We start from the raw sequence: 24,208 nt of genomic DNA on the forward strand, positions 1-24,208 counted from the left end.
GGTGTAAAAGAGCCTTAAGGCAAGGCAGTTTGTTTATATTTCGGAGGGTTGATTTTTCCTGTCAGATGTTTCATTGTTCAAACAATTTTTCGACCCCGTTGGAGACGGAGGTCCCTCGCGGGTAGCTGGTGCGTTCTGCTACAACGTCTGATACGTGTGTGAAGCGGTGGACGGCCAGTGAGCCAAAAACCCGTTTTCTGAATTACAACTGCTCCAAAGAAACGACGTAGATTACCATCCGTCTGCTGGAACCGAAATCAGTGCTAGACAACCAACAAGTGATAGTAAAGTTCTTCCTGCGGTCGAAAGTAACACAGCATCTCAGATAGAAATCATCGGCTTTCGGTTCTAGTTAGCGGTATTTGTGTCAAAGTGCGGGTCGGCAATTGGGCATGGTGGTAGTGTAAGTTGAGTGGAATTTTAGTTTTCTTTTACCGTGCTTTGGATGCGACAGTGGTTCGTTTCTGGATGTGCTTACTCACCGCCTTTCCAAGGTGAACCTTCACATGTTGAATAATTTGGTCGTTTACATGCTGTACACTCGGTATTATCACAGTGCAATCCTCCAAAAGATTTGAAAACCGATTTTCTTTACTCATCGGAAATTCCAGCGATTCCATCGACAGGTGTTATTGAAATTGTCCATTCAATGCGCTTGTGCATCCGTCCTTGAAAGCAAGGGAAGTTTATAGCAGCTTTACACATACATATACACACCGAGAGTGAATGCATCTAGCCAAGAAGGGCCACATTCAACAGCATCCTTATCACATAAATTTGAAGACAAACGTAAACACAACGACAGCTTTTTGTTGGGATGCTGCAACGAGTGAGAGCAATACAGTGTGATAATTAATACGACTCTATTGCGCCGTCGGTGTGAATGAAAGACACGATCCAAGCATCAGCCCCCACGGTTGCTACGATTTTGTTGATAGAATTCTGAACATCTGCCAAATTACACACGGCTGTTTCGATATTAGGGAAAAGCCTATTCTCTCCTTGTGATCGAAATGTCAAGCAGCTGAGTTGGATCGAATTTTGTTGCATTTTTTTTCCACACTACGAAGAGGGAGAACATAAAGAGATCAACAATTTAGCAACGTTGAGAATTCAGAAGCACCACCACCCGGAAGCTCCGTGCAACGCCGAATGTCTCGATGACCGTGGTGGACGAAAGGAAGGCATTTCGTTGCTACCGTAGCTGACCGAGAGCGAGAGCAGAAAGCGGTGCACCGAGGGGCATCGTTTTAGTAAACGGAACACTGGAACGGTGATAGCAGCGATGTTCTTTCGCGGTGGACTCAGCATACGGCGCAATCTATACACGCGCGTCGCGCTGCTGCTAGTGCTTGGGCTGTTCGTTTTGTTTTACTTCAAAAACCTAAATGGTTCACCAAATTCCCTCGGGAGTTCCCTCGAGCAGGCGAAACCGTTACCACAGATTGCACAGCATGTAAACGGGTTGGAATTGTTGGCGGCCGCTGAAGCAGCGGCCAGTAGTTCCGTGAACAAGGGCAACCTACTGCCCGCCCAGACGGGTGACGCACTGTTCGAGCGGCTGGTGTTGGCTGACCTTGCCAAACAGCGACCCGGGCTTGGCAACAATGGTGAGGGTGTGGAATTGACCGGCGATGCGAAGGAAATTGGCGAAAAACAGTTGGCCACGATCGCGCTCAATGAAGAGCTGAGCGAACATCTAAGCTACAACCGTACGCCTCCGGACGGGCGACATCCGTCATGCAAGCGGAAACACTACGACCTGTCCAACCTACCGTCGACGAGCGTCATCATCATCTTCTACAACGAGCCTTACTCGGTGCTGCTGCGAACGGTTCACAGCGTGCTGAATACGGCCGACGGGCGGCTTCTGCGTGAGATCATTCTGGTCGACGATGGTAGCACCAACGTGGAGTTGAAAGGAAAGCTCGACTACTACGTCCACACCCGGCTCCCGGCGAAGGTGAAGGTGCTCCGGCAACGACAACGGTAGGTACAACGATGGCTCCAAGGCGGGAGTAAAGGGAATGGAACAAAAAGAAGAACACGCGGGATCAATGTAAAAAAAGCATCCAAACACTCACACACGCGTATATAGCGAAGCGCACGCGCTTGAACGGAAAGACACGTATCGTGTGGTTTTAACGCGCTCATGGTTTGCGCATGGAGTTGACTCATTCACGTCACTCTACGTCATATACACACATACACGTACTTAGTTCCGGACCGATGTTTTGTGAATGTCAATTTATCTCTTTTTTTTGTTCAGTACTTTGCGCGAGCGTGATGGAGATCTGTTTGTTGTTTGATTGTTTCCGTTTTTCTCCACGTCACCAGTGTTACATACAAAAGGGACACCGGCACCGGTAAAGTTTTTCCCACAACCAGCGAAACGGTCGAGGCCAGTCTCTTTGGCAGGTTGTTTTATTGTATGTTGGTTGGTTGTACTTCACTTAGGCTTCTCCTTATTAACGCGATCAGATTAATTTTGCCCTTCGTTTTGGTACACGCTTGTATTGTTTAAATTTCGGGATTTCGGCTGGCCATCTTATTACGGTAGTGAGCCAAAGTATAAGATATTTTAACTGTCGTTTTGTACATTTTGTAGCAGGATTTCCAATGATGGAAACTAATTTTCCACGACTATAAGAACATGTTCGATATCATGAGATGAATGCTTAAATATATCTACATATATTCGTTTTAAATCGTTTTAAAAGTAGGATTGTAGTAGCACGGTTATCAAACGATAACAAATTTCATGTTCAACTTACGGTGGGAGCAGAAGAATATCGTATAATAAGAGCTGCTTCCCTGTGGTTAAACTTTCAGAGGACAACAAAATCGAACCCAGATAGCTCTTTTCAAGCGCGAATGTTAAGATAAAGCGGCCAGAATGCCATAGACGAGTTAGTAATTTTTCATATCAACAATGTTTGGCCACAAGCTTCTGTTCCTTTAAAAACTGTTAGAGACCAATGGTTTAAAAATTCTACCCATTGCTTCGAATTGACTACCAGTTGTCTCAAACGAAATTGGCTCGATTTGTTCTTTGGTTCAATAGACGAGAATTTGTTTACAAAAACTGGAATTCATAGTTCCCCAGGAAACGATATAATTTTTGATGGAATAGTACAAGAAAATTATTTGATGTCGTACCAAAAGATAAAAGAATTATCTTTAGATGGTCCAGAAAGGCTGTTCCTGCGTATTTGATCTATTTCATTTCAATGGGACTTATAATTTGCAAGTTTTTTTTATATGAATTTTAATAATATATGCTATCGCTGGTCACTATTAAATTGCTGTGCTACCTCACAATATGGAACAAGACAAAATGCTGAATATTGTGTCCACGTCGACCAGTCCAAAGGCGAAGTTCATCAACTTCTAGATGTGCAATTTCCATCTCGAAATTGTTCCGACGCTGCTCACGCTTCTGTAGCAAGTATCACAGCCGAAATCAACCAAAAAATCACTGCCTCGTGGTGCTGTCGTACTGTGGAAATATTTCTTTCTGTGTCCACATTATTCCACCCCATGGGAACACGCGAACACATTCACGTTCGTCTCTTCGTTTGTTGGCATTGTGCCAAGTCTTTCGTTCTTTTTCGGGACACTAAACTCACGATAGAGGCGATGTATTATGGCTTCCAGTCGGGTTTGGAGGAAAAAAAGACGAAAGATCAACGCACGATGCGTTGTTTGGTCGCGTGGTTTCTATGAAGGGAAAGCGGTCTTATCCAAATGTTTGTTGTTGTTGGCACAATACGTCTAGAACGAGCGGGAATTCCGTTTCGGGCCGCTGGCCGCAACAACGAATGTAGAGAGAGAAAAAATCGCGATCGGGGGGCTCTTGTTTGCCGCGCGCAAGCTTCTTAACGCTTTGGTAATCTCCTGCGGTCCGGCCACCCCTAGAAGCAGCTGGCCGATGAGACTGTGCTGTGGTCCCGAGTGTGGGGAACATACAAGAAAACCGTTGGCTAATGGAGCTAATTTCCTCGCGCTCAATGGACTACCAAGGTGCGATCGAGTTTTGTGCGAGAAAACACTTGGAGAAACCGTCACATCTTGTGGGTGGGAAGGGAAAGGAAGACGATAATGGAAGTAAAGTGAATTAAAACCGATAAGATAAACATTTACTGCCGGTGTTAAGCAATTGTTAGCAATGGTTGAATTGCTTATACGGTTTACCTAGTGTGTTCTTTTCGTTCCCCGGGGGTTGTTCGGTTCTTTATTGACCAAGGAGCCCTTTTCCAAACGCACACCTGTCCAGTAGGTGATCACTGTTCACATCAACCACTAAAGGCTAATTAATTTCAGTATAATGTTAAGTGAATCTAATTGAAAAACTCTTAGACATAATTGACGAGTGTGGAAAAAGTAATTATATTATGCTTGCAAATTATGTATTAAAATCGAATTGTATGCTAGTATCATAATGCAGTTTGTTGATTATGATTTATTGTTGTGGATGAACACATTTATTGTACTGTATCGTGCAATTGATATATTATTGTGCACAAATTAGGCCAAGAGTTAACAATAAGTCTAATGAACTTTCTTTAGCTTTACCTTTATTTTCTTAAGTCGAAAGTAGGGTCTACTGATTAACCCTCTATCATATCAGTTTGTTTTACGAGACTATAATTTCATCGGCAATTAAATTCTATTGTTTGATTTTATTACCGCCCTGCAACTGTTTTGGATAGCTCAGATATTGATCAGCTCTTAATAACTTGACTGAGATTACTTTGGTGCGATTTATAAGCAATTGTTTCAAATATTAGAAACTGTAAGTTATTTTTCCGCTTGGACATAATGATTGACTGCAGTGGTTGGAAAATTTCCCGCCCGAAGCAACTAAATATCATAAAAATACACTATGGAATGTGTTTTAGAGAGCTAAAGTGTTACATTTAGTGCTCATATTTAAAAAACGGTTCAGAAAATGAGATTCTAAAAGAAATGATAAAAAAAGATTTCAAATTAAACATCGATCCAATAGCTAGTCAACCTTTTTTTATAGATTACTTAAAAGCACTTCAATCATCGATCATGCACTAAAAATCATTAAAATCTCAGGAGAAATGAGAGGTTTAAAATTCTCACTTTATTACGAAGTGCAAATGCGTGTCACTGCTGCTTATTGGTTCAAAAATTATTAGAAGGTTCCAGAGTGCAGGAGTTACGATCACGTGGATTGTTCGCATTAAGCTGCTACCAACTTATAATTGTTAGAAGTCGTTTTAGTCCTTAAAGTTTGTTATCACACCTTAAGTATCTTTTGGTATCCACAAACCAAATCCTTATGTGTAGATCCTTTAATTGTGGATCCCTTCAGTATCCACAAACCGTTGGTGATCAGCCCAAGGGTCGGTAAATCTGGCTCGTGGGCCAAATCCGGCCTGCTAATCGATTTGATTCAGCCCGGTTTCAAGTATTTGGTCCGCAGTTTCAGGTTAATTTTTACTGCCTGGCCCTTTTAGTGAAAACTCTGCCGACCCCTGTTCTAGCCAGTTGATCATATCGGATCTAGAATGATCCCAAGTTTTCATTTTTTCCAAGGAACATTCCGATAATCTGTTGTATTTATTCGACTAGTTACAGGTATCAGCAATATGGTTTAAATATAGCTACAATTTGTGATAAAATTTTAGCTTAAATAATATGGGATGGGGAAGTGCCTACGAAGAGATGATGATAGTCCTGAGAGCCTTCAGTGACTTGGGAGCCGTACTCTGCCGATGTCTGACTTTGTCAGTGGGTAATGTCGGTCATGCAGTGGATTTACCAGACTTATTTTAAGAGGTTTTTTAACTGGTTTAGATGAGGTCCTATTTGCAATCTTTGGTGTACTAAACTGAATCCCAAGACACGCGATCATAGAACAGTTTATTAGTACATTATTAGTACATAATAATGCGACTGCTTCATTTAATCAGAAATAGTCTAGAATTAGTCTTTAATTTCTTTAATTTACAGCAATTGTGTTTTCCCACTTTTGGGTTCAATTTTAACCACAATGAAGAAAATGATCGATCCGATGCTTTTGCTATGATTTACAGCACACACGTTTTATCAATCGTTTGTTGAGTTTGTTTGCTTCTTTCATTCGTCTCTCTTTTGGTATGCGTTTATGATTGTAAATAACTATCCGGTATAGTTTTAATTGTTAGTGTAAGCACATGTTTTCCTTTCAATTTCCCTACACTTTCCACAGCAAATGGTTGAAATAGTTAAAGGGAGATCGCATCGTTCGATCGAACCACGAACAGGCGCTGAAAAGAGGCAGCACAGGAACATTGAAATAGAATGTTTTTTTTTTTTATCACCTGTCGTAAAAAGAAAATTACTGCTCAGTTTTTGAAGTACACGTTGTTGCATGAGTTGAAAAAAAAACGTCCATTGTTCTTTTGGTTTGTCCGGGCTGTAATATACGATCGGCACGATCGTCTCTCCCCGTGCAGCGGCCGTCGGTTTGTCTTGCGCAGAAAACGTAAAGCTTCGTCTAAAAGCCACCTTGACCACGGAGGGCATGACTCCAAAAGTCCAGCCCAAGCAAAAGGAACGCGCACTAATCGCGAGTGAAAGTGTTCGCCGATCTTTTTGTTGTGCCTTCCACCCGTGTTCATGATTCATCCCGCTTTTCCTCTTCCTGTATGATGATGGTGGTCGTGGTGAAAATGATCAATAATTTACACACAAAGCTGCCCTTTTCTTCCCTGCCCTGGTTCCGCACCAGTAGTGGCAGTAGAGAGGAGATGAATCTTTGTGCTGGATAGGTTTAAAGTTTCTCCAAAAGTCAGCCGTCTTTGCCATCGGTAAAGTCTAGCGTTTAATGAAATATTCGAAAAAGAAATTATTGTTTTCATTGCTGAAGGTGCTGATTCTTCATAGCACAGTGACTCGCTTGTTTTGTGTGCTTCAGCTGTTTTTAGAGTAAATTGTATGTGCGCAATGCGGATGAAGATCACACAAGCAACAAAATGGACCGTTTTGTTTGCTTTAATTCTTGTACCTCGTAAATGGATGAGATTCTATTCTTCCCTACCCCGCTGTAGGTATTCATAAATTCATTCTTGTAAAATTAAATTTTCGTCACCACATTTCTTTTAAGTAAGGTGAGAAAATTAAAAAAGGAAAAGCATCTCCCAACCCACCAAAACCCAAAATATGGTTTTGAAAGTCCCGACTGGAGGTCATTTAGAAAGGAAAATTTGGGCAGACCTTTTTGTAAGGTATCTCCATTGTCCGGAACGAAGATAAAATTACATTCACATAGTTCACGTCTCGGAACTGCGTTGAACGGCAAACTTATAAAAGCCTCTTTCTGGTGGTTTTTGTTTTTTGTTTTGCCAATTTTCTTCACGACATTTACCTTATGGTTAATGAGCCCCACGTGAGAGCCCCGGCTCTAAACCTGACCTGTATGTGAAAAATTAGGTACGTCTGGAAGGTGGTGGCCAAAAATGTTTTCCCTCCTTAGCACGTTTATTACTTGCCCGATGTACCATCACGAAAGGTATTAGTTGGTGCGAGTTGGCTGGTCGCTTCTTTACGCACGGTTAACTTTTGGACAAAAACCCCTCCCCGTTGAGGCTGGTACACCTTGACAGCAGCAAGGGGCTTCACGTATGTAACCTTATGGTACCACTCGGTACGGCACGATGATCGGCACGTTTCTCGAGAAAAATGGTAGCTGTGCTACACAGCTTTCACTGTATGAAGGTACTTGCGTAGCGCGAATGGTAATATGCAACGACTCCGAAGAATGTAACAGAAAAAAGTGAAACGTACCGGCAGCCTGCGAGCTAAACACTGTTGCACTTTTGCTCATCAAATTACCGACGATTCGTTCGTCCAAGGTTTGCCACAGTGACAGTGAGAACGGTAAACACAGAGTATTTGACATTATTTAAGCAGCAATAACAAAAAAAAGCTACAAGACGGAAAAGGTTAAACTTTTCCCCTTGGCCACAAAAAGACACTCACGGCACGTAGTTTGCAATTTGTAAGAGGTTTTTTTTCGGGTGTTTTTGTAGGCGCATTGTCAGCTTCAAGTCATACATGAATGTTCCCACAATACCCGATGGTCCTTGTGTCGATGAATGAATTATTCAACAAACAATATCACCCCTGTAGTCTAACCACATTAAACCAAGCATTAATGTCCGTTTTAATGCTCCAATTGTTGCTACACGTTGCTGAAGTAGTATTTTTGTGGAAAATGGAAAACACTATCATTTATGTTACTCAATCTTTTGCCTGGTGGCCTGGTGTACGATACATTGCATAAGGTTTATGGTTAATGGTGCACTCATCGGGTAAGAGAGTGACCACCCTCAGAGTTTTGGTGTTGTTATCAGTACACGAACGTATCAACTTGCATAGAATTGTTGATGTTTGTCAGGTTAAATCGTGCCGGAATTTGACCGTGAAAACATGAAAACTCAAAAATAAACTTTCTAAATGCTTGATTCATAAGAAGGATGCAGGTTTTTGCTAATTCATTGCTACAATAAATAGAACGTGAGTTTCCCGATGTGTTCTAATTGTATGTTTGAATGCTTGAAACGTGACTTAAAACTTAATTTTCTTTTTGACTGTAAAGCATATTTTTTATATATTCATTAAATGAATGTATTGTGTAAACTTTTCTTTGCTCCGGTTTGAGATTGCTTAAGCGTCGACAGATTTTCGTAAGAGGTTTAATCACTTTCTGCTAATCATAATCCGTTATTAGTTGGCCATATTTGTTACGCTACCTACACGAAGGAATGCAATGATTCAACCGGCCTATGAAACGTGTGCCAGGCGTAGACAAACACGTAGAATAGCATCCACCACGCTTACAGCAAACGTCTCGACGCTATAATGCCTTCTGTACACACACCTTGACTTGAAAGAGGTGTTCCCCCCCGGCCTTTGGAGACAGCTTTCATGCTTTTGATCACACCCATCCACCCACCGGTTCCGTTTGCTTTCTACATTCTCATTCCGTAGAATAAGACGAAAAAGAAACCTACGGAGCTTGGCTCGCATAAGCATAAATATTTAAATTCGTGTGTCCCCCATACAACCGTGCGTTTCTTCCCATCACACGCATACGCAAACAGTTGTGATGATGAACGAAACCGGTCCGGTTAATAGGCCGGCAGAAAATGAAAACGGTGTGCTCATTTTTTGGAAGGTTTCCACTGTGCTTTTCGTCTGCCCGTGCGGTTATGCCGTTTGATCCTCTTCACGACATTGCCGTTCAATTGCAGTTCGGAACGAATTCAATCACGATCATGGTGGTTTTGCGGGGAGAGTAAATGGTTTTGGGTTGTCGACTGGTGAGGAACTCTTGAAGCAAGCCAACCATTCATTGCCTGGATGACAGCCGTTTTGCAAAGATGCAGTGTTTGAACGCTACAAAACGTCGTAAAGTCACGAAATGTCGATCGCCTTGAAATGTTCGATTCGAGATGTTTTGTGCGTCCCCGTTCGAACATTGAAGCTTCGCATACGGTTTTAGTGTGCTACATCCATTGAAGCACCCATAAACACGTGTGTACATAGCGCAACTAATTTCAACCAAGAGACAGATTGCAAGATTGGATTTTCAAAGTTTTTTTTTTAAGTTTTAAATGCTTTGAATTTTTTTTGGTAAAACTGGAGTTGTTGATTGACACGCACGCGTTGTTTTCGTCATCTAGAAACAGCTGTTTAAATATACACAATTGTTGTACAGAGTTTTCAGTACTGTAGAACTGCAATTGAGGAGCCAAAATTCAAGAGAATGATGAATGGAAACTTTATTAACTTGGTACATGAATCAGGTCTTTTACAAAAAAAAAAAAATTTAAGTGTAAAAAAAATATATTAAAGGAATTTTCATTGCAATGTCAATAGTGTGTTTGTTGGAATATTTTCTTTTTCAAATAATTAACCCAGAATGTTCCAAGATAGTATAATTTGCCACTAAATTGCTAGCTATCCTGGTTTATATTTGTGGTACTATTTGAAATATTCGTCAAAATTACTCTTAACATGAGGAAAGCATTATTAAATGTTTCGTCGCTGTTTCGTTTGGTCTAAATTTGTAACTCAAACAATTTTACTGAGTGAAGGAGCTTATGTTTAACGAGATTTTTGTATCTTTTTACACTTTGTTTCCACAAAATCGAAAGACTTATTAACTGTACCGCCTCATAGTTAACGTTTCTGATTCATCAAAAGGCTGTCACTAATGATCGGAACCATAAGATATGCGGTTTCATTTCATGCCACGTCAAGTTCGGCCCCGTGGTATGCATTCAACCGTTGGTATATGATTTTTTTTGCACCCCCGATATGATCACAATGTGTACCGGTGATGTTTGTTGGGAACAATCAATCATGGACCGCGCTCGCGATCGTTGGTGGTTTTCGTGGCCATCCGGCTACTGTGTTGCAATCGAGATCGGCACGATCGTACTGCGCTATTATTTATCGCTTCCGTGGTTTGCTACATCTCGGGGAGTTCTTCGTTTGGCCACATATAAACTATTGCCGTTGTACAATTAGACGGTGACATGAGTTGCCATGGGACTAGTGGTGTACCATGAGTAGAACTTATCGTTATTTTTACGCTTCAACTGCTTATGGATGGCCGGTCCAGTGACGGAAGAACTGCAATCATGCGTATCGCAGCTTCTTTTTAGTGCATGTCCATCCAGTTGCTGGAACCGGTCCAATGGAATCATTTCACCCGGTGCGCCCATTTCCCAATGTTGTGATCTCTTGTCTGCAGCTTTCGAGGGATGTGTGTTTAAACGTAGGACAAAGGGCGTGGCGTGTGGAGGGTGAGCAGAATTTGCATACGACCGACAAGAGACAACCACAACCGGTGCGGTAAAAGAGAAAGCTAACCTCAAGGAGAAGATGCTTTCCTCGCCGAGAAGACCACCAAAGAAACCACCATGAAGAAGGACATGCTGGGATCTTGTGGCGATGTGTTTGTGTGTGGAAGGTTAATTATGCCAACCACATCATCTTGCTATCAACACCAGCAGGAAGCATCTCGAACCGTGCAGTTTTTGAGGACGAACCAACGGCACAACTAGTTCCAACGGAAAAGCTAACCTTCATCGTATCGCGCATCGTAACCGGTGGGCTGATAAAATGTAAATTTTTAGCACCAATTCGCTCTAAACTTGTTTGTCGTACGGTTTGGGATTGATCCACCGGGACGTTATCAACTTTTGCCAATGCCAATCGGCATGTTCTTTTGCACTCCTGCGTGTCCTTCTAACACCGGTTCTCGGTTGTTGGAAAGCGCAGAAAAATTAGAAAACTTTTAACCATACTAATGTCGGCAAGTTTAAACTGGTGAAAAGTAGTTCAGTGAAACTTTGATAGCGTTTATGGTTTCACTTTCTACTAACGGGGGGTACGATAAAACCGATTGACAAACTCGTTCATCTAAAGTGTGATGTTTTTGGGTGTTATTAAGAATCTCTAAATATAATGATTGGAATGATTGTACGATGGCAAACCTTGTTACTGCTAGTAACGAGGGAAAAATGCTAAACTTTACACTTACGGACTGTTTTGTTCGAACACGCAAATCGTCGTACCTCATTGGCTCGTGTACGTCTTTCACATTCGATAATCATTCACCTTGTTTTGATAGGTGTTGATAAAATATCTGAGATAAACACTGATTAACGATATCGAATGCGTCAGACAGAGGTTGATTTGTGATAAAATTAGCCTTCAACCTATTTGTTTAACATTACCGCATGAGACATCAGATATGCGTCAGGACTGTGAATAATAAATTGCGTGAAGGTAGCATGAAAATTTCCGATTATACATTCATCACTGTTGTTAAACATTATTTTGGTGATTTCTTTCTTAAGCTACTACTTTAGATAACCAGTTAATTTTTTTCTTTTATAGAAAGAATGGGAATTAAAACGCTTGTTGGAGCAGAACAGCTAATAATGAGAGTTGTATCTATTTGTGTGTTACAAAATGATTAGAAATTGTCTTCATGGTATTTTGAGGTGGTGTCATTTACGTCAGAGTGTTTTATTTTTACACATGTTGTAGTTCAATTTAATCTTCATTAACTGTTTTATCATGCTTATTAAATCTAATCAAACTATTTTATCCGTTTTATCTCCTGACGCCACCTGCTACTATATTAATCACCCGTAAGAACTTATGTGTATTAATAGAAGAACGTGTGAGATAAACTTTGTGGTATCTCTTCTTTGTAGGATATTTCTACAAGCAAATATACAGATTCAATTCAGATTCAGTTCAGTGAAATAACGTTGCTGTTAAAATTACAATTACTATTACAATTGTTTTATTTTTAGATATGTTTTAAATATTTAAAAATTTTGTAGTACATTTTTGGTTTAGTTTACAAATTCACAATAATAAAACTATATCCACGCAAAGTAGTATTACTAGGAGTTAATGTAAGATAACATATTACATTTGAATATTTAAATTCTAAAGATAAATACATTATAAATACTTAAAGCTTATAACTTATAATCGGTAATCAATAGTTATAACTTATAACTTTAAACTATTGATTACTTAATATAGGATTCTATTTACGGTTAATATTCACATTAGTTTTTCTTCTCCGAACTGTAAAAATATATTTTATCCTGGGTATATTGGGCCGACGTTTATTTGTTTTATAATATTGCAATTATTTCAAAAGTGTTTTTAACTTTTGTTAACGATTTTATTTTTAAAACAGTCTACGTTCTTTAAAACATCGAGCAGCTTGACATTAACCGGAGCCAGGAGATACGGCGTTGAAAATTGTAATGCACTTCGGATCATGGACTTTTTTTTATTCATAAAGAACGGCCTGGCCGTATTGCTGGATCATAGACTTTAGTGTCCTAAGTTTTTCAATACGGGAATTTACGATTTAATTTTGTTTATAGTATTTTTACCGTAGCAGTTAGCTTCAGCTTAACCGTAACCTGTTATATTGCAAATGCTGGAAAGTATTTAATAGATCAGATTGTTTAAAAATAGTTTCAAAAAGACACAGAATACGTTAACCGGCATGCTAGCTATTACCATAAAATTGTTTAATGTAAAATTTACCACGAAAATACGGCTATATACCATTATAATCCAATATAAATAATATAAAATTTAACATAATTGAATTACAATGATTGACACTGTAGATTCTAGCTATTCAGTATTTTGCTCGTGCGCCAATTAGACTCGTTCGTTGGGTTGTAAGTCGTCAAACGAGAAAAGAGCATAATTTTAAACCGGAGACTGTACTCTAGGGAGGAAAAGAAATCTTCTTCCATAGTAAGTGGGATCGAATTCAATATTTCTGCCGCATCGTCTTTGTCACGCGTTGGTGTGAACAACTGTTACACCCGTTAAGTAGCTAACCGGATTGGATGTCAATTGGCAATTGAATATCGAATATTTAAATAGTTCCCCATTCACTCTGGTACTGTGCCACGTTGCTGTTTTTGATCATACGGTGGATCGAAGCATTCAGCATTCAATTAACTAACGCAAGTGTAATTTGTAATGTGCTTTTGAAAAGGATATAATGACACAATTATTCAGAAATTTCTTCCGAATGCTATTCAAAATGTTTCATTGCAATGATGTATTAATACATCACTGCATCGCCTTTATATCAATTGATAATTCATTGCAGGAAAACATAGTTTATCAGGGAACCCCTAAAGCTTTTCACTTATCTATTTGAGGTCGTTTTACCATTGTCACATATGCCGGTTCATTAACCATTAATAATAATTCCCATTTACTTCCCTTGCTCAACGTGCGTTACGATTACAATCAGCTCTGCAGGCAAAGTAATGTGACTAATGCACTGAACCAATGAAGAGCGTAATTTATTTTGCATTATCATTTTATACTAGAACGCCTTGCTCGTGGACCGTGCACAATCGTGATGTTAAGGCAATTTTCTCCGCTGGTGTAACAGGCATCGTTTTGCACGGTTGGATATTCCCATGGCGGCAAATACTTAACTCTCTGCCCTGAAATTGCTCACACTAATCTAATCGTTTTGTTCTTCTTGCTGCTCATCTCGCGAAAGAAGTGAACAGGCTGGCTGAATGATGGTGGACCACTTGTGGATTGAGTCATTAGTGGGTTTTTGTGGAAGGGAAAAATAAACGATACAAACAAATAAACAAACAAACAAGAAAACCAGAATTTATGTCACCTTTAGCATTCACATCCCGGTAGAAAACAAAAACAATGGACGCAGTTGCAGATATGAAAGTGAAATTAATGATGCTCTTTCTCTAGTGAGACGAATGGACGTCCATCCCGTTTCCCAGAGGTGTGAAGTTGCTGCCACCTTCGATTATGGTGCGGAACGCTACTTCATTGATGCAACTAGTGAGACGATTACATAAATTCAGTTATGCGAAAAATGGCAAGAAATTTAAGATGCATTGGGCGGTATTTATTACTCCTCAGTTTGAGAGTTATAGACAGAGAGAGGAAGTCTCTCGTTTTATGGGTTACCGATTGCAAACAATAGTTGAATGGTGCAGCTACAAGGGCCGCGGGCAAAGCCGAGTGACACGATGTGTGAAGCATTTCAATAGTTAGGCGGTTTCGTAAACTTAACTTACACATTAATTTACGATAATGTTTTTATTCCTTTTTGCTTTCCAGTGTCGGATTAATACGGGCACGGTTGGCTGGAGCCCGGCTGGCTAAAGCCGATGTACTAGTCTTCCTGGATGCGCACTGTGAGTGCATGGTGCAGTGGTTGGAACCATTGCTCGAGCGGATCAAAGAGTCACCCACGAGTGTCCTGGTGCCGATCATTGATGTGATTGAGGCGAAAAATTTCTACTACAGCACGAATGATTACAACGATTTTCAGGTAAATAATCACTCGATCTTTTGTCGCTACAACTTGTTCCATGTTTTACAATTACTGGTTATTTTTTTTAGATCGGTGGATTTACCTGGGATGGACACTTCGATTGGCATGATGTAACGAAGCGGGAACGAGCACGACAGAAGCGCGAATGTCCAGAGAAGGATCTTGAGATCTGTCCCACGTACAGCCCGACTATGGCTGGTGGTTTGTTTGCAATTTCGCGCGACTATTTCTGGGACATCGGCAGTTACGATGAGCAGATGGATGGTTGGGGTGGCGAAAATCTCGAAATGTCATTCCGCGTGTGGCAGTGTGGCGGTACACTTGAGACAATACCTTGCTCCCGTATCGGACATATATTCCGAGACTTTCATCCATACTCGTAAGTGCTTAGTTCATTGAAGCTTGTAGAAAGATTGAGCAATTATTAAAACATATTTTCTGTTTTACAGATTCCCTAACGATCGCGATACGCATGGTATCAACACGGTACGCATGGCGATCGTTTGGATGGATGATTATGTGGAGCTGTTGTATCTAAACCGGCCCGATCTAAAAGTAAGGATGCTGATGCGGTGTTCTTTTCCCTGTTGCGTAATAATGGTTTTCCCTTTTGTGCTTAAATTTCAGGATCATCCGGAACTGGGAGACGTTACGCACCGCAAAGTGTTGCGTGAAAAGCTACACTGCAAAAGCTTCGATTGGTACATGAAACACGTGTACCCGGAGAAGTTTATCCCAACGCGGAATGTGTTGGCATTCGGTCGGTTAACATCACTAGCGGACAATCTTTGTCTCGATACGCTACAGCAGAACGCTGAAAAACCTTGGAACCTGGGCATCTACACTTGCTTCAAACCGGAAGTTTCAGCTTCACAATTGTTTTCGTTAACAAAACGTAGCGTACTGCGCAACGAACGTAGCTGTGCAACGGTGCAGGCCAGTAAGTCAGAGTCGAAGTTTGTGGTGATGATACCGTGTATCGACGATGATGATATCGACGATACGTGGGAGTTTACCGAGCATCGACAGCTGCGCCATAAACAGTCGGGATTGTGTCTGGATAGTAGTGATCTATCGACGAAAAGTTACGTCCATGTGGCCACGTGTCATCCGGGAATCAAGACACAAAAGTGGGAATTTCAGCATCAGTGAGAGATGTGAAATCTTTGTGAACATGTACATTCGAGCAGCTTGCGACTGGAGCTGTATAGAAGCGTTACGGGAAACGAAGCTGCTATACGCTGATATTCTTGAATGTTTGTACGCGATAAGAGTGGACGAGATAGTCAGAATCGGGAGATGTTACTTGTTGGTGTCCGGATGTATGTTTTGTTTGTTTGTGTATATGTGTACTCCACTCAAGATCGCCAACCTATATTACTATCGTCAAAATAAAACTACTACCACTGACTAAAATAAACTACTACTCTCTACCGTTAGAGTACTTCGACTGGAAGCAAAACAATAATACCTCGTTAAGGTTGATAACGTAAAAACCAAGCTTAACTCCTGCGTAGGTTATACACGTGACATCACAAAAAAATCCAACAGATATCAGAGGACTTAGTTATTACAATAGGATAATCAGGAAAGGGTATTAAAGATAAAGGACACCGTTCCCGAAAGAGTTAGGTGTCTAATTAGGCAGGATTAGAACCGGAATTGCAATTAGACTATTTAAAACATCACCACGTTGTTAGCAATGGAATTGTAGTATCAAAGGATCAATAGTAGCCCGATCGGCCAAACTAAACTAAATGTGCGAAATGTAAGTTATATGTATGTAGCTTTTCAATGAACTTGTGTGGAATTGAAAAGGTGATTGATGAATCGAAATGGACCTATGTACCGAGCACCATTGTGCTGGCCTAGCGATGCAGACAATGCAGAAATGATTTTGTAAGACTTATTTCGACAGCTATTGCTTCCAAATGTACGTTTAAAATCTGCTGAATCGTATTCAAAAAAAAAACAAAATATCGCTCAATCGTTGTTTGAAAGGGAAAAACGAATAAAATTGTAACCGTTGACTCAATCGTTCACTAGAACGTAAGATGCTACAAACGTGCAAAAAACAAACAAAATACCATTCCTTCCGTAAATGTACTCGCAGTTAAAACGACTGCAGATAATGATTAGGCATTTCTATTAAGTTGAAACCGTTATGTTATAGGATAGGCCCTGAACTGTATAGCAGACACTGATTGATTTTTTTTCGTAACCTTTTACATCAAGCACAAATGTGGATTGCTCTTTGATATATTGATCATTTATCGAGGGACAAAAGTACATCACAGATATGTAATGAAACGTCACGAGATGTGTTTTATTTGATAGTAAAAGTGGACACGAAAAGGAAGGTGATTTAAAATGGGGAAGGTACTTACGCGAATATGCTTCGTACATGTTGGCAGTTGTACAAGCAAGGCAAACAACACTAGAAGCACACTTCTTACATCGAAGAAAGCATAAATACGTTAATCTGGTAGCGAAAAGGAATGCAAGAAATAGAACTCAAAAGTGCCACAGAACTTAACATTAAAAATAGTGCCACGGTATTAGAGGAATGCCGCGAATGAAGAGCCGATTGCAAGAGACTAACCGAATGAACTATGAAGGAAATAGAGATATTTTATGTATATTGAGGAAAGTGCGCTAGCTTACTTAAGTTCTGCCAACATGCGCCATCACTAAATGCCAAATGTGCTTTCCATGCATCGATGCGCACCCATAAAACTGCTTAGCAAAAGAACGAGAATAAGCTGCTTGAAAAAAAGGTGAAGATTGATTGAAATGTTTAGCATCAGCAAGTCCGCGTCGGTAGGAATTGTTTAAAATGAATCGGTATAAGATAGGGACTTTGCTCAACATTCCTTCTGGGTCTGCATGGCATAGTTTTCTTCAATGAGTGAAAATATCAAACAGCATCACGTAAATCAGGCACTGGGGAATGACAAATATGTGAAAATTGTACAATACAAGAAGTGGTAAGCATGCTCGCCACGTGATTGGCATAGTACGGAGACTGGTGTACAGGAATGAGGGGGAAATTGTTATAATAAACTATTTGTTTAAAAATATATCTTTATCATTTTTATTTCACTGAGGAATGATTGTAATATTTATGTGTGTACAAAAACAATTATGAAGAGAAATTAAGATTACTTTTTTTTTCAAATTGTAATTAACGAATTTTTGAAATTTTCTCTCACTTTCTCACTGTTCGGGAAAAATGTACTAAAATGACGTCATGCAGCAAAAAACAGCATTTCGTAGGGGACGGCCGTGCACGAGGTTTGACAGCTGATTATGACAGTACCCTGTGATGATGACAACAAATCTTTATTTACAGTTTTTTCACATCCCTGCTCTCATCCGATTGAACTAAACAGAGCAGAAATGAATATTGTCCGAAATGAGTAAGTTAGTTACATGTGCTTTGTGTGAGTAATACATTAAACCAATGATGTAAATTATTTGTTCTAGTTTCAAAATTATGCCCCGGTCGATGGTGTGCGAGGACAGCAACCTGCAGGGTGACATCACGATCTCTTCCGGATGTGTCATCCATCCGTGTTCGACGATAATTGCCGAAACGGGACCAATCGTGCTAGGTGAAAACTGTATCGTTGAGGAGTATGCTACGCTGCGCTACCGGATACCGGAAGATCATCCGAACCATGGACAGCTGACCGAGGACGGGAAAGCGAAACCACTGATAATTGGACCGGACAATGTGTTCGAGGTTGGTTGCACGGTTGAGGCCCTTTCAATCGGCGAACGGAATGTATTCGAATGCAAGAGCTACGTGTCGGCGGATGTCACGGTCGGAAGTGGGTGCGTCATTGGTGCTGGTTGCCGGCTGGTTGGTAAACAGACGCTAGCGGATAAGACGATTGTGTACGAGGGTGAGTGTATGCAGCGGGAAGCGATGGATAAGCAGAAAACGCAAATGATCCAGCTGGACTATTTGCGGAAGATACTGCCAAACTATCATCATCTCAGGAAGGCTAATTATGATCCAAAGAAGGTGCGGGCACAAGTTTGAGATGGGTTTGAAAAAAAAAGCACACTTAGCATGTAAAGTACATTGATATTCCGTTCCATTTAGTTTTTGCTTCGTTGATTGATTTAGTAACTTACTTAATACAAATATGTGTAATTGCGTGTTGGTATACCTAATAATTTTAAAGCTAACACAATAAAGTTTGCTTACCATCTAAGCTTATAGAAAAAGCTATCAAAGTTCACGCAGTTCTTAGACTGAGAATTTACTTTAAAGAATTCTGGAGAACAGTTTCAAAAGTAGCAATTATTATTGGTCTTCAGCAATGCAACACATGTAAATCAATTGTGCTACAAGAAATAATGTACGAGCATGTTATATTTAGATTTGGATAATAGATTTTGGGTAGGTGGCCCTTCATTAACTGATCAGAACTTGGTTTAAAGTATATTAACTTATTACATTATTCGACGAAAAATATTCATGTAACATGGAAGATTGGAAAGCTTGCTACTCCTGTGTATGAATTAGCGCCATCTGGTGGAAGGGGCGCTTGAGATGTGATTTGTAAAGAATTCATAGATATATTCACAATGTTGTGTATATTTAGCAAATGTCTCAAGTCAGTTTATATCACATTATATAAAACTTATTAATTACAATTTAATTACAAAACACTGGAAGCTGTCTGATGATATTTCCACTAGCGGCTTTAACGGTAAGCGGACTATGCGGCCGCGAAGGAGTACGAGCTCAAAAGTTTATAAAATCTCATTTTTTTACATTTCACTCAATACACAGGGACCTCGTTTGCTTTTCCGCTTAGAGCCTCACATGGCCGTTTCGCATATTTCCAGAAGTGTTAATCCACTACTGAATATTGCATTTCGTCACACAAATAGGCCTGTTGCATTTACCCAGCAATATCAGCAACATCTTCCTTTTGTGCCAATAGCTGTTTAATGCAGAATAAAGAGAAAACGAGATACCGTACGGATTGTGCAAGCGAAAAAGCGATTCATGGAGACGCCGCCTTGGCTACAAAGTACGAACTGTTGGGTCAAAACGCGGTGTTCTTTCAATTCAATACAGTTACGTTAGACGCTCCTTAAAATTTCAAATCTCCGATACATTCACAATCGCAGAAACAGCAACACGTGTGCCCGAGGGAAACGAAGTGTCACCAAACAATATTCCAACACAAAGACACAAACTCTACGGCGAAGCGAACCGACGGTCACGGTTCATTAATATGCACCAGATGGCATTCCATGTGATCCCGGTCTGTCTGGCATTCCCGGGCGGCATGGGATCGTTTGTGCGCTGAAGCACCAAACCACACAACCCAGAACCCGAGTGTACTGAGCGCTGGAAGTTGGCGTGTATTAATTTACGAAAGAATTTTAAGCAATTATTAAAAGTTCAATAAGCCACTGTTTGGGGGAAAATGGGAACGTAGTTGTGAGTGAAGGGCGATTTATGATGTGTTTCCTTTAATTTTTACGACTCATATCCGTCCCATGTGATGGTAGCCGGCGCATTTGATATTGTATTTTGCTTTGCACCTTAAAATGCCGACCGCTGAATGAGCGATCTGTCGAGGTACGGGGCATAACTTTGGTCGAAAAGCGTCAGTTTACTATTGAGCACGTTTATGGCTGTGCGGAGTAATACGTGCGAATAAATGGAAAAGGTTTCGGATAATCATAAGCGAAGGGATATGAACGAATAACTCTTAAAAGCAGTAAAGAACACACTTCAGTGCAGTTTGTTCGATATGGTTTAATATGGGCTGGACGGGTGGATTCTTAATTTCCGGTAGTACATGGTACCCGCCGGTAGATGGCGATCAAAAAAGTTGTTTAAATATTTTAGGTTTTGTTGTAGAAGAAAAATATTAGAAAAATTGAATAAAATGTTCGCAATGCGGGAACCCTTTTTTTGTAACGGACATGTTACAAGGAAACATAATGTATCGTAAAGTTTGTTAGAGTTGTAGACAGTTAGAGTACTAAATTAATTGTTACAATATCGGTCCATTGAAGAAATGTTTAACTTTAATTTTTCCTACATAGTGTTGCTGGTCACGGGCTTCCCTTAAATTAATAAGATAATTACGAATCACTTTTTTGTGCTGTTTAAATAGATAAAATGATTAGATATACAAAAAAACAAATTTTTGGGCAAAATGTATAATTTTGAAAATTTTGGGGCGGCCCGATGGTTTCCACAGTCCACACGACCAAGACCGGGTATCAAATCTCAATCGGACAAGGACATACTATCCTGCTACGTGGTAAAATAAGTCTTAATACGGCCTGACGCTTCTTAGCAAGCAAAAAAAAAAAATTCTCTCAAAACCAGAAAAGGAATCTTCTTCAATCTTTCATGTTGTTGTGTTTGATGAAGTCCTTAAATATGTTCCATGCTTTAAGTTTCATCTCATGCTCCTCAAGAAGGCTAAATTAGCTGGTAAATCAGAAAAAGCTTCCGATTGGCATATTTATAGTTTTAGTATAATAATTTACACGTGAAAGGGCGATGTTAATGTTATGTCAAATTAGTCACTGATAAAAGGCAAGTAAAACGGCAAAGTAAAACCTTTGAAACTTGAAAGTTTGTCGGAAATTCATAACACCACAAGACATTTGAACTATTACAATTACTTGCGTTTCTTGGGACTAGAATTCATTGCTTAAAAGGACGCTTATAGGACGTGTGTTTGTACTTTTGCAAACAATTGTCAAAATAAAAAAAGTGTAATAAATTTTTGATATTGAGAAAGCATTATCTGAAGGAAGTTCAGGATATAGCCATTTCCCTTTCACAGCAAAATAAATTCTCTTTACGGATGTATTCTTTGAACAACATTTTGAAATCATTAATCGGAAGGGGTATACATATTTGCTCTCATGTAGTTTAATCAGGCCAGAAACACTTTATTTTAAAGTATTATTAATTTCTTTTATGCGCAGCTTTATTCTGGGGAAAATGCATAATTAGAAAACTGTATTAAAATCGGATTTTAAGCTATGATGGTTTCACATTTTACTGCGGTTTTATTTGTTGTCCTTAACGAAAATATTAAACAAAGATAGAGACAGCGTTCTTCCATCTGAGGACATGGTTGACTCACCGAATACCTTCAACGCATCCGTTGCTATAATTTCACACATCTTGCCACCAGCCACAGCTCGTTTGCGATAATTAATGAGATGAAAATTTAAATTTAATTTTCACACCTCCTCCAGCATCCATACCGATGCACTTGCCATGCACCACATTTGTTGCAAAAGATGCATTTCTTTCTCTTCTCATTATGCTTCGTTTGTTCGGCTTTCTGAGCTCAAGTGAGCCGTCCAGGAGTTGTCGGGAGATGTCGTTATGTTTTCACGTGATCTGGCATCCTTCTCCTTCGGGTGTCTTTCTTCGGTCGCTCGTTAGCCAGTTGTGAACGGATCGTTCTTGGTTTAATTTCACGCCATGTTAACGCACGCCAGGGGCAGGAATTTTTCACTCCCGAAGTGCACATGCTAGTAGTGTTGGCTGACTGTCCGCCCGAAGAGTTGTTGGAAACGGGAGGCACACGGCAGCACTAAGTAGCAATTAACAGCGACATAGTTTAGGGTCATGTGCCGTGGAAAGGCAAGGTGGAATGAGCAATGAATGGAATGTGTTGTTTGGAAATGTTGGCCACATTTGGGTTTGTGGTTTTCATATGTAACGTACATGGCGATCACAAATCAATTATCGGAGGAACTAAAGCGGCTAACTATAAAGCGTAATTATACGATTGTTTTCCTTATGGAATACCTACCATGAAAAGGGCCTTTCGCCTTATCAATATTTTGTGTATGTTTGTAGCATTTGTTTGACTGATATGATAAAATATTTATTTTCCAACGTTACTGTTGTATTATCTTCTTTCAGACCAAATTATTGATTTTTTATACTAGGTTTAAATAACCCGTGTTCTTAACATCTTAACACGTTTGAATATGTTTTAAACATAAATTTGTTTGTTAGTAATAATTTAGTAAAATAATTTTAAAATATCATTCTCTTTTTTATACGTCAATGATTTCATTTTCCTGCTTGTCGTCTGCTTTTGAGTAAATATTAAATTTTTAATTATATGTTTTGGTTAAGTATTTAAAAGTGATTCAACCTTAGAATGATTGTTTTTTGTAACTTTGTTCTCTGTAAAGCTTAAATTTATTAGATTTTCCTTTCAAAAACAGAAACAGATGTTCAAAAACAGAACATTCTGTTTTTATTGACGAAAAATAGAGTCATAATTTTTAATAACATTTAGAAGACCATAACTTAGACAAATCCTTTTAATGTAAGATTTGAAACCAATCAATGAATGATCAATGGCAATTACAACATTATATATTGAGTTCGTACGGTTTAATATTTAGTTTTTTTATCTTTATTTTACAAGCAAACCGTTTTTAAAGTTTTAGTAACATGATCACAATAAAATGAAACAAGTAAAACACACTTAAGGAAAGAATCGCTTTAAAGTTTTTACAAAAGGCAATAATCTGAGCTCCTGATGCTTCCCATGCGAATTAATATTCATTCATTATATTATCGATATTTGCATACACTATCGTTCGCTTTTTCCGCAAAGTAAGTAATTGACATAATTGACTGCAACATGTGCGAATGTTGGCCTGTTTTCCCATTGCGTTTATTTCGCGCGGAACGTTTCCGTTGTATTTTTTTATTCTCTACAACTTTCCACCTCCTATTTTTGTGCCGTAATTGTTATCAATATTTGATTAATTGAACAAGCATTGTGAACTGTTCACTATTGCTTTCGAAAACATGCAACATTCATGGAATGGAAAATATTGTGTGGAAAACATGGGAAAAAACATAAACCCTCGTACCACAACCTCCTACACGGCTAGTTATTGGTTTGAGGATATTTGTTTATTTGCACTCTATTTCGTAGCACAATGTGTTTGACTATTGGCTGAACAGGGTAATTGATGAATAGCGGTAAGGACACCGCATCATATGTCACCGGACCGGACGGAGAGTGTACATTTGTAATCAATTAAAAGAACATAAGTATCTGCTGACCTTTACGGTTTGCCACAACCCCCATTTGCCGGCCAGGTGAATGATAGGGTTGTAGGGCATACACTGACACACTTTTACTACGCTCTATCATTAATGAAGCACATTGTTTGGACACTGTTGACATATGTTCGAAGAAAGGACGAATGCTTCAACGTACTTGAACATAAATTACATGGTACCGCATAATGCTGCTGGCCGCT

General features: G+C 39.6%; 2 protein-coding genes across 2 annotated transcripts; both read left to right on the forward strand.

Annotated features, from left to right (window-relative positions):
• Positions 1-63: 63 nt before the first annotated feature.
• On the forward strand, positions 64-17,985 carry LOC125771093 (polypeptide N-acetylgalactosaminyltransferase 1). The gene is made up of 6 exons (XM_049441315.1): positions 64-403; positions 612-1,989; positions 14,689-14,902; positions 14,974-15,284; positions 15,355-15,460; positions 15,533-17,985. Exons 2-6 carry the CDS (start codon positions 1,286-1,288, stop codon positions 16,055-16,057), a joined length of 1,860 nt encoding a protein of 619 aa, XP_049297272.1. The 5' UTR covers positions 64-403; positions 612-1,285; the 3' UTR covers positions 16,058-17,985.
• Positions 17,986-18,207: 222 nt separating this feature from the next.
• On the forward strand, positions 18,208-19,141 carry LOC125771095 (dynactin subunit 6). Its single transcript, XM_049441318.1, has 2 exons — positions 18,208-18,324; positions 18,392-19,141. The coding sequence occupies exons 1-2, from the start codon at positions 18,215-18,217 to the stop codon at positions 18,951-18,953; spliced, it is 672 nt and encodes a 223-aa protein (XP_049297275.1). The 5' UTR covers positions 18,208-18,214; the 3' UTR covers positions 18,954-19,141.
• The last annotated feature ends 5,067 nt before the right edge of the window (positions 19,142-24,208 follow it).

The sequence above is a fragment of the Anopheles funestus genome, chromosome 3RL (assembly GCF_943734845.2).
Source record: "Anopheles funestus chromosome 3RL, idAnoFuneDA-416_04, whole genome shotgun sequence".
NCBI classification, from domain to species: Eukaryota; Metazoa; Arthropoda; class Insecta; order Diptera; family Culicidae; genus Anopheles; species Anopheles funestus.